At 44.1% G+C, this 11989-nt stretch overlaps 1 protein-coding gene across 1 annotated transcript in view; it reads left to right on the top strand.

The window, feature by feature from the left end:
* SIGLEC15 (sialic acid binding Ig like lectin 15) overlaps positions 1-8727 on the top strand; it is a 19256-nt gene extending 10529 nt beyond the window's left edge. The window contains exons 3-5 of the mRNA XM_019518105.1: positions 2068-2427; positions 3941-3971; positions 7696-8727. Of these exons, the coding sequence (XP_019373650.1) occupies positions 2068-2427; positions 3941-3971; positions 7696-7777 (473 nt within the window). The 3' untranslated portion in view covers positions 7778-8727. The remainder of the gene's footprint in view (positions 1-2067; positions 2428-3940; positions 3972-7695) is intronic.
* Positions 8728-11989: the final 3262 nt, after the last annotated feature.

Below are 11989 nucleotides of genomic sequence, written 5' to 3' on the forward strand. Positions count from 1 at the left end.
GGGGGAGGGTTGTCTTTGCCAGGCCTTACAACAGAGCCAGGGCAAGAGGTTGATGGGTAAGAGGACCACCTACCAAGACACTGGACAGGGGGAGAGCCAAATGGTAGTAGTATTTGCAGATGTGAAAATGATTTTATGCCTTAAAAAGTGATCAAGGGTATGAGGATATCCTAGATTACCAGAAGGTAAGTTGGGCTGTGAATACGGAGCATGTCATCTACCCCATGGCAACTGCCCACACATATGCTCTTACCTCATGGTGAATGCGAGTGAGCTTACCTCTTGGCGAAAGTAGTGTTCATGCATCGACCATGGAGTCCACAATTTGTCTGGGTCCTGAAGCTATGGAGAGTATTGACAGGGAGGGAAGGAGCCATCATTGTGCTGTGTCCATAAGGTGCTTAGTCTTTTCCCAGCTGCATCCCAATACCACAGCAATATCCAAATAATGATCCTAAACTTGGTATTGGACGGTAGCCCTTCAAGCCTCAAATAAGATGTGAGGTCCATTGTGCTAAGTACTGTATTTTCCCACATACCACCCCTCTCTCCCCACAAATAACATGTGCTCCTTACTTTGGGACAGACAGCAGAATGAAAGAAAAAAATTATTTTTCCAGTCATGTCCAAATGCTGACTGCAGGGGATCCTGACTGCAGTGGCTGTGGTGGTGAGAGGGTTAACACTGTAGGTCTGGCCCTGAAGGGAAAAAACACCACCTCCTTCATCCCAGAGGCTAGCAGAGGTAGACCAGCAGTGTCTCCCTGCTTCTATTCCAGCAAAGAGATGTCATTTTCCCCTTTTAAGACATATGCCCCAATTTTGGAGGGCTGATTCTTGGGGCAAGGATGCATGTGGTATGCGAGTAAATATGGTACTATGCACACACATAGTAGAAAGGGCTTTCAGGAGCCCAACAATCTAACCAGACATGATAGAATGGGTGGGATGGAGCGAGCTGTCAATGGTCGCACAGCATCGGTGGCAGAACCAATGTGCAGAATCCCAAGGTGAGGCCTCGCCCCGACCCACATTGCCTTCATGGAAGGTTAGAAAGCTTTCACGGCACACAAATCCAATGCAGAGAGGTCAGTGGTGTATCAGGGCTGTGTTTTCTTTCAGCTGATACTTTTGGAGGAAAATAACGCCCTCTCTTCCTTCCCGTCCCTCTCTACACTGGCTATAGCATCATTGGTGTGAAATGGCTACACCACTTTTCCCCAAAGGCTACCTAGACTTCAAACAATAGATGTGTGATCCTGCCATGGGGCGCACACTCTGCAAAGCAAGAACGAACATTCGGTATCACGAACCATTCTTAATATAGCAAGCATGTTATAGAAACACATAGTAATTGTCACCTCTCTAATGCTTTGCCTCTGTGGAAAGTTCTTTGCAGTTGCTAATTTATTCACACAATGCCTCCACAGAGAGCCAACTAGTAGCTCATTCACGGCAGCAGCATGAGGAGAACCAGGCAGTCTTCACGGTACAAGCTGGATGAAATGTTCAAACTGAACCACACTGTGGGTGGAAGGGGAATTTGACCATTACAATTCCCTCTATTCCAGGGGTGGGCAATTATTTTGGGTGGAGAGCCACTTATTGAGTTTCGGCAAGCCATCGAGGGCTGCATGGCAGGCAGCCAGGGGCAGATAAATATTAATTTTCTAAGTTTTTTAGGGACCCCGCGGGCTGGATAGAATGGCCTGGTGGGCCACATCCGGCCCCTGGGCAGCATTTTGCCCACCCCTGCTCTATTCTTTAATGAGATCAGTAATGAGGAGATGGAAAGGGAACCCAGGTCACCGCATTCCCAGTCCGGGGCTCTGTTCGATGGGACATGATGCTTCTCTCCAAATTGTGGGCATGATGGGAAAATCTAGCAGATAAGAGAGGGGAGGGAAGGAGAACATGGGGGGTGACAAGAGGATGGATGCCAAGGTTACAGAGTCATAACCCTGTGTGAATCCATTAAGATCAACAGTCACTCTCAATGCTGAGCCCAAACCAACAACAGATTTGAATCTGAACTGTGTTCTTCATCCCTTCTTGTGACCTCCACAGCTGCCCCCAGGATCATTAACATCACAGTAAGCTCCAACGAGGATCATACCTTCAAAGCCCGCTGCACAGCCGACGGGGAACCACTGCCCTCTCTGACATGGACCGGCCCTCTGTCCAGCAATTCCTCCTCTGTCACAAGCATGAACTACCAGATAACCAAAGAGCTGCACCACCTGACTCACGATGGAAAATATGTATGCACCGCGGCAAACAGCCACGGGAGGGCGGAGGGGGCAGTGTACTTCTATAAATTCAAAGGAGCAAATAGCAACTCGATTCTGATCCTGATTTGTATTGCGCTAGGAGTCAAGGCGCTCTTGCTGCTGGCGATAGCAGGGATTGGTCTTCTGTGGAAAGGAGGTACACATGGTTAGCTCTTTCCCTCAATCCCCTAAATTAGCACCGTGATGCAGCATAAACATAAGGCAGATGCTATCAGCCTAGATCATTTTTCCCTCTGGGAATAATGGCTATCATGGAAAACTAACACGAAGAAGGAGAAACAGGAAACTCCCTGGTGACTAGTTATGGGGGTGACGTATTGAGTCCTTATTCTCCAACGCATTTTTTTAAATATGCAGTGGTTTCAATGCGTCTAAAGAGATCAGTTTAGGAATTTGCAGATTCCCAGCTTGAAAAGGCCATTTTTAATGTACAGTGTAAAATATTTTAAAGTAGACTAATTTATACTGCTTTGTACTTGCCTCCTGTGTACTCTACAAAGCCACTTGGGCCTTATAACTGCCGCCTCCTCCTCATTTCATAGGTGACAGGATGGAAGCAGAAAGGTTAAAGGGCTTTTTAACGGCCACAAAGGTCCATCTAGACCAGTTATTCCCACACTGCATACCACCAATTTAAAACGATACAACCTTAAGTACCACTAGCAAATTTTTCAGTTCAACCTTAAGTACCATCAGCAATGTTTTGTCATATAAAGTAATTATAATAAATCTGTTAACACATACCACTGATGGTACACATACCACAGCCTGAGAACCGCTGATCCAGACCCTCAGCACTGTAATATCCAAGTGCCCCAGCATCATTAACAGATGCCTGTCCCCACAAAGCCGGCATAGAGGCATATTATCTCCATTCTGCACAATGGGAAAGAAGGCAAAGCAACTCTCTCAAGGTCACACAAAAAGACTGCGGCTAAGAAAGACAAGGTTCTTTGGGTGAATCTGATATCTTTTATTAGACCAACTTAAATAGTTGGGAAAAAATTTTTAGCAAGCTTTCGGGTTTAAAAACTTTGTCAGGTTAAGGAAGTCTCTGCAGTGGATGGATGGAAGAACACGAATAAACTTGCTAAAAAGTTTTTTCCAACCATTTTAGTTGGTCTAATAAAAGCTATCAGATTTTTAGCCAAAGAACCTTGTCTGCCTATGTCCTTAAACTGACATGGCTACAACCTACACCCCCGTGGCTAAGAAAGTAATTTAACACAAGTCAGCGGTAACCTGTCCTGTACAGTGTCTGTACTGTGATGCATCAAAACTGGGATTAGACCTGAGAAATCTGGCCTTTGTCATCAGAGCAAATCATACTTCACTAATTGCTGTATGTACAATTACTGTCTTGGACCGAAAATTTGTAGGAGTCACTCTTGAAAGATTAAAGGGAATTATAAATGACATCCAAGAATAGGGTAGAGAACTACTTTGCCTTTCATAACCAGACATGTCATTCCCACTAGCCTGGCAGGCTAATCACAACCCAAGTGTCAGAACTTCTTCTCATTTGCTTTGCTAATTGTGTACACCAGGTAGGGCAGTTTCTCAAAACTCATCTGCGTTGCTGATTTCTCACCTCTCCCTGGTTGGAAGAGACAGAAAAACTAACTCTCCTCCTTCTTCTCATTCTACAGATTGCTTCAGTGGTCCGGGCAGTCTGTCTCGGTAAGAAGGTCAAGACTTTTACCATGTAACTAAGTTCAGGCTTCCTATCGGCTAAGGAAACAACTGCATCTTTTCCTGGAATTTGCAACAAGCCTGTAGTCTAAGAGCTGTCCCAGACACAGCTTTACATTAGCATAAAGGTGCTTGTATCAATACAGAAGGATAAGCTATTCTGATAAGAGCATAGTAATAGTGGTATAGCCATGCCATAGAATCATAAAAAATGGAGGTTGAAGGGACGTCAGGAGGTCACATCTAGTCCAACCCCCTGCTCCAAGCAGGACCAGCCCCAACTAGATCATCCCAACCAAGGCTTTGTCTATCTGGGTCTTAAAAACCTCCAAGGATGGAGATTCCACCACCTCTCTGGGTAACCTGTTCTGGTGTTTTACTACCCTCCTCATAAGAAAGTTTTTCCTCATATCTAATCTAAGCTTCCCTTGCTGCAACTTGAGCCCATTGCTCCTTGTTCTGATGCCCACCTTGCTGGGGTCATCTGATCCCAGCAGTCTTTCCTGCTCAAGTGCAGGGGGGCTGGACCTGATGATCTATAAGGTCCTTTCCAGCCCTTACCATCTATGAAGCCTATGAAACCTGCCATCTGCCACCACTGAGAACCAGCTCCATCCTCATTCAATCCCCCTTTCAGGTAGCTGAAGCTGCTATTAAATACCCTCTCCATCTTCTCTTCTCCAGACTAAATCAGCCCACTTGTCTCAGCCTCTCCTCATAAGTCATGTCCCCCATCCCCCAAACCATTTTCATTGCCCTCCGCTGGACTCTCTCCAATTTGTCCACATCCTTTCTGTAGTGGGGGGCCCACAACTGGACACAAGACTCCAGATTTGGCCTCACCAGTGCTGAATAGAGGGGAAGAACCACTTCCCGCGATCTGCTGGCAACGTTCCTACTAATGCAGGCCAATATGCCATTAGCCTTTTTGGCAACAAAGTCACATGATTGCCTACATACAACATTCACGTTGAAGAGTTTCAGCGATGTAGACTAAGTTAACAGTGAGCCAAAAAAACCTGTTGTCCAGCCCTCAGCAATTGCCAGCTACTTTAGAAGACATTTTGCAACTGTAGCTGCATCTACTCAGTCCCCTAATAGAGATGCTATGTGCTGACAGGAGGTTTTCTTCTGATGCAACAACCCCATTACTCCAATGACGTTGGCTAACTTCACGTATGTATTTGTGGCATGCAGGTAAAGGCGCAATGGGATCCATGCCACACGTGTATGGCAGGAGGTGCAATCCCATGGTGCCTTCTTACCAGTGCAGGGGGTGCCTGAACCTGGGCTCCCCCTGCACTGCAAGAAGCAAGGTCCAGCAGCTGGGAGCCCCCATGCACCTCAGCTGAGGGATCCCTAGCCACAAAGGAGCCCTACACAGCCCTAGGGTGGGGAAATCACTGCAGGGGGGATCCTCCCATCTCAGGGATTTCACGTACCTCTGGGCCGGGGTGACAGCCAAGAGGCACACTGTGGGGACCCAGCATCTTCAGCTCTGGGTCCACAGCTGCTGGGGCTGAGAGGCCTAAACAGCTGCGGGACTGGCAGCTCCATCTCGGTATGGTGCACCCCTGCAGCTGGGAGCCCTGTCAGCTCATGGGGCTCTCCCAGCCACCAGGACACCCTGCTACATGAGCACATTCAATCTCATAGATTTCACAGACATCAGGGGCTGGAAGGGGCCTCACGAGATCATCAAGTCCAGCCCCACTGCCATAGGCAGAAGAAACCAGCTATAAAGCTCTCAATAGCAACCAGCTATAAAGTTAGTGCACATTTTCAAGGTCTAACTTAATAGGTGGTTGGAGCTTTTTACTGAGTGGTAACCACTTTGCACATGGTAGCTGGTCTTGAGGTAACTACATAATTAACCAGTTAATTGTGCAATACATGTAACATGTAGAGCAGGCCTATTTGACTGAAGTGCTGCCCTTCCCAGAAAGGCTCAGAGCCACTTACAAACCTTGACAAACACCCCCTTTGCCTGCCTAGCTGCAACTTCAAAAGGGGTTTTGTCCACACAGCTAGAGCAGCTTAGGGGTGTGATCCTTTCACATGTTCAGTCAACACAGCAGTGCCAGGTGACACCCAGTGCTAAATTTTGTGACCTAAAATTAATCTGTGGAAGTGAATGCATTTTAACACCTGCTCTGGGCCCTCCTGGAACATTTCTTCCAGATACCGAACCAACAACTGTTCTTCACGGGAAGTTGGAGTCCTCATGTAAGCCAGGCAAGGTTCTTTGGGTAAATCTGGTATCTTTTATGAGACCAACTCAAATAGTTGGAAAAAATTCTTCTTTGTAAGCTTTTGGGGATAAATACCCTTCGTCAGGCTGAGGAAGCATTTGCAGTGTGGCTGTGTCCGTGTCCTCCTGGATGGAATGACTAGTAAAGAAGCCAGAGGCTGGTCTGCATGCAAGAAAGCCATGCATATCTGTGGCATGCAATAAGTTTTGGGGAGGGGACTAGTGTTAAAAAAAAATCATTAATTGACCATCAATTAGTCTGAGATTAAAAATTCTGTGTAGCCATATCCCAACAACCAGGTAAATAGTTTAGGCAGTGTCTACACAAGGCATGCTACTGGGATAGGAATCCTGCTGGAGTCCACCAGCAAAGCCCTGCTCGTGTGAATGCAGCCAAATCAACAGACTGCACTTAGTGCTGGGGAAGTAACCATCATTTTCTCAAAGAAAAAGAAGCCGTAGTGATAAAGCACAATTTGGACAGGATACCTGTGCCTGCACTGGGGGCCACCCTTTTTGGCAGACGTGTCACCAATTAGCCCTACATTCTCCCTGAGTGCTACTCTGATCCCCTTCCCTTGCCTGACCTGCTGCCCTGTTTTCTGCCGTCTTCCTGGTGCTCCCTGCCCAAACCCCTGCTCTGCTTTTGGTTTTCCTACCTTATCTGCTACTGTGTTGCCTGCTCCTTTTCCTGATCTCCCTCATGCCACACAGACTACCCATGCCACTTGGCCATCCCTGGTCTACACTATGCTGGTGAAAGTCTATAATGCCTCTCCTGTTTGAAGGCTTGGTCTGTTCTTGAAATGTTGCTCATGTAGCTATCTATGTCACTCATCATAGAGCTAGGCTAGCAAAAACCCTAATATAAACACCATTACAATGGCAAAAAACTCCCTTCACTTGTATCATCCTAGTCAGCTTGGAGAATTGCTTTAAGCTATAGCAGCAAAAGAACTTGTACTGGAAAAAAATTCTTCCAGTAAATCAACAAAACCTTTTACATATAGGCAAGCCCAACTTGGATGCCCAGGAAGACAGTCAAATCCCAGCAGAAGCGGTTATCCCTTGGATCTCGTGCAGTCTCTTATTCTGGATACCAGCTTAAAAAAAAAAGTCTTGTGTGCTCTGTGTGTGAAAATGCCTGTCCTATAGCTATTCTCCTAGCCCAAGAGGCTCATGCCTAGCTATGTTCTGAGGTTCAGGAAAAAGTATCTTAGGTGTAATATTATATTATGCAGAGAGTTTAGGAAATACTGTTGGAGTCTTTCGGATAAAAAAAGTGATCCTAAAAGGAAAATTTTGGAGAAGGGAGACTGCTTCAAATACAGCAGGTTACCATCACTTTTACTCTGATGCCTTGTAAACTTGGAACGATGTCAGCCGAGTCCTCAAAGCTTATATCGACTCTGATGACCAGGTAAGATACAGGAGCCTTTAACTTACCTCTTTTATTGCCAGGCAACCAGTTCAGGATTCTACATATGAAAATCTCGATAGCAGGAACAACTGTGGGGGCAGCCAGAGTTTGCCAACGCACTGAACTCTAACAACTCGCAGGTTTGAATTAGGACCATAACGCTTTCACACATTTCCCTATTTTCACCTCCCTTTTGTTACCTTGAGAGCAAAGCAGACCACAGTTGTGAGCCTTTCATCCGGCATGTGGATGTTTAACTACTGACCCTCCAGGGCACAGAGGATGGCAGATGGGTCATGTTGCCCCTACTGGCTGTGACAACATAGACCTCATTGAGAGAAAATGGGGGAAGAGAATAAAAAGAGAGTTAGAAAAGGAAGGAGATATCCACGGCAAATGAGAAGAGGAGTTAACATGTCTACACCAATTGACCCGTGTGGAGCCTCCACGACACCGCCGAGCGTTAAGCAGAATATTTTATTGTGTTAGCTCCCTCCAGCATTTTCCAGAAGTTGTTTTAAAACTATTTCCCCTTGAAAAACTTGGCAAAGTGCATGCAATTTAGCAAAGCCACCGATGCAGTGAGTTTACAGATTGAACTTCAGCAGTTTTTCAGTTGCGTACAAAAAGATAGTTGGAATTTTTTTGAATGGGAAAACATTGTTTGTTTTTTTTTTAATTCCTCTATCTTAGAAACTTCTGAAGGTATTTTCTCCAGCTTTAAAAAGAAAATCTCCCCTGAGGCAGAGAAGGAATTTAAACCCAAAAAGAAGTTTTCAGAAAGGTGCGGAGATGGAGAACAGGAAATTTGAATGGAGATCTTCTTGTAACCATAACTATAGTAGTCACAATTGTTGGATATTGTGTATAACCACACACATGCACGCATGCACAAATGCACACGTGCATGCACACTGAACTCATTATAATAAGTGGATGTACAGGCTATATTACAGTAAGAGTAAACTTGTATTAATCTTATTTACTTATTTGTTTATATACTTATGTATTATTTATACAGATAGAGAGTATAGCTGGTCAATTAAATTCTTCCAGTTTTTCAAAGAACCACAGCTTTTAGACTAAATAGAAATTTTTGCAAAAAATGTTCACACCTCCAAAATTAGAGGGAGACTGTCAAAATACTAAGAATTGGAGGGGAAAAGGGGCGGGAAATGAAAAGTCTTTACATTATCAAAAATAAGACTGTTCTTTTCTTTAGTGAAATCTCAAATCGTGTAAAAAAAATTCAATTAAATTTGTCAAAGGAAAAGAAACAATCATTTGCCAACTATAATATATCTGTATTACATGAAAAGATTCCATATACGTTCAGTACTCACCCTTAAAAAGACCACAGTCAAGAAGATAAAGATTTTTTTGCAGCAACTCAGATACACCTGTTAATGATACACTTCAATACCATCATGCCTAAAAGCCTCGGATGAGAATCTGCAAGATATTCTGTCGGTGCAGGGAACCAGTTCCATTAGTTCTACAAAAAAGATACACACAGAGAGGGGAATGGTCAATTTTCAGTAATTTCTGTGGCTTTTCACTATTGACTGCATTTGCTCAATGACTATTTACCACATGCACCCCCAACATCCCCTTTATTTCTCTAGGCATATTTTATTGCCCATCTCCCCACAAAAAACTGCAATATTTGATCATCCTATTTGGCTTAACAACAAATAGCCAGAAGCACACCCTTCCTAGACATGCAAAACACGTGCACGTAGCGTGTGACAAGAGGACTAGGCCATGGATTCTGAGAGGTGTGAGATGTGCTCCAACCTGGAGAGAAGTATTGTGATTTGGGTTGTCTACTTCACTGTATTAGCACAGATAGCTGTTATTCATACATTAGCATCAGCAAAGTCTATGTCCTTCTACTAGCTATTGAGCCTTCACAAAAGTTAAGTCTCTATTTTATTGCAAGAGACGGAACGATTAGCTATGGATATTGTTCAGGTTTCATAGTTGCTAGGGGCTTGAAGGAACCTTACAGATCATCAGGTCCAGCCCCCCTGCACTTGGGCAGGAAAGACTGCTGGAATCAGATGACCCCAGCAAGGTAGGCATCAAGATGGTTTTGAAGGGTTGGGCTTTTCAAAAGCCAAAAATACTGATACTTAAAAGTGTACAAAACTAAGCCGCTTTTATTTAGAATTATATGAATATTGAATATTCAACGTTCATGCCTTCCCTGTATTTTTAGCTTTATATATTTATACTTCAAGTACAGCTTTCTCCATAAAAACCCAGAAGTGAAAAAGGTACACTGCATATTATTCAGAAAAGCGAGTGCTATGGCTAAAACGAGCCACATGCACGTTTGTGAAGAGGACGCGTGTAATTTCTGTGCATCTTTTACTGTAACAAAAGTATGCCACCCATTTGGGGGAAAAAATTCAAGATTGTTTTATGAAGAGGATTAGAGAGATCTCAAAACAGGTCAGAGGTGAAATGCAAGAAAAATACTGTGCCTATTTTTAATTCTCTGACTGATAAAAGTGCACATCACAAGAGCATCAGGAAATAATCTGTTCTTACAATGATAAAGCAAAGCAAGCAAAAAAAGTACACTGCGATTGTCCTTATATTTAAGTTACCATTTGCTCACATGATCAGGTTTTATCGGCAAGGCATTCATTGCAACAAAATTTGCTTAAAGCACACACGTCCAAACTGATTGTGCCAGATACCTCTCCGAGTCCCAGTTCTCTCCCTGCTTCCCCCACGATGGACCTTCTACTGACTTAATCCAGGGGCCACCTGAAACCTCCCTTGTGCTGACTCCCTTACATCCTCGCTATGATCCACCAGTCCCATGCTCCTCTGGTCACATTTTGGGTGAGGAGTTATAGCAGGCAAGCGGGGCAACACCAAGTCATTGCGGTACCTTTGGGAACCCAAGGGGCATCAGAACGGGAGCGCTTATGCCTATGCTGTTTGCCAGTAGAAGGCTTGTAGCCTTAAGCCCAACATCCCCCTTCACAAGGAAATTCTCACGGCCGTGAAAAGACTTCTGGCTGCCAATGCTGAAAGGATCTTTGTTCAAACATATCACAGCTAGTCCAGCGTGAGTGTCTGATTTGCCATCAGCCACGATGTTTTGGTGGTGCTGAAGTGATAGCTGTGGAAGTCCCAGAAACGTGAGCAGCAAGCATTTTCGTGGGCAACATCTTTTATTGGCGTAACAGCACGGTTGCAATGGACTTAAACAAGCTTTTGGGTATCATTGTCATCTTTCCCTGGGTAAGCCCCAAAAGCTCATTTACATTTATCCCAACCATGGAGTTGATCCAATAAAAGATATCATGAAAAAGGGCGCGTATGCCCGAAAGCTTGCAAAGAAAGATCATTTTGTGGCGATTTCTTAGTTGGTCTAATAAAAGGCATCATATCTCTGAACCAAGAGTTTGAGTTTTGCATTTCTTTTTGTTTAAGACCAACACGGCTACCAAATACATCCCAGATATCACCCACAAAATTCTTGCCCATCAGCCATACATCAGTCTGATCTGTTGCTTGGACATCTATGCTGGACTCTCCTTTTACTGTCATAGGTACAAAAGCAACAAAAGTGAGAAAATATCCCCCCTTTGCCATCCTCATATGGCAGAGTCAGCCTAGACATCCTCTGCAATGTCCACTTTCAGGAGAAATTGAAACAAATCACCTAGCCTCAAGCACATTTGCTGAAACAAAGTTAATTATAGTGTATGTTACCACCAAGCGACACAGGGCTTTACCCACGATTTCTAATGCATAAATATAACCTACTTCCCTCTGGTTGACTATACCTCTCACTGACAACCTCATCCAGGGGAAGGGCTATTATTACAGTAAAATCTCATTAATTTGTCCCTCCAGGGGATTGGTAGGGGTGACTAATGATCCCTGAGTGACTAATTACCAGTAGTTAATGACGACGTAATAACTAATTATTAGTTGACTAATTACTAGCACTTAGTCACTTTCAACTTTTCACGAGAGGTGTTTTGCACGCCATCTCAAGACAGAAAAAAAATGATTTTTGAGAGGTATAAGGAAGAAAAATCTATATATTACAATTTGCACTTGGAACTGTTGTAAGCAGTCTGGCTCACTATAGGAGAATTGTGTAATTATACAGGTGGGTAAATTAATGTACAGCTTCTTGCCAAAAAAAGCAGAGCGCCTACTGATTGTAATTGGATGATTAGGATGGAGTACACTAATTGAGGATTTTTGCCTTGCGCTCTCATGTGCACGTTGCCAAAATAGAAACTAATTCACCAGAACAGAACAGCTACCCAGTGCTATTAAAGGTTTGATCAATGCTATGGA

This window comes from Gavialis gangeticus, unplaced genomic scaffold (genome assembly GCF_001723915.1).
Source record: "Gavialis gangeticus isolate Ggan-Ray unplaced genomic scaffold, GavGan_comp1, whole genome shotgun sequence".
NCBI lineage: Eukaryota > Metazoa > Chordata > Crocodylia > Gavialidae > Gavialis > Gavialis gangeticus.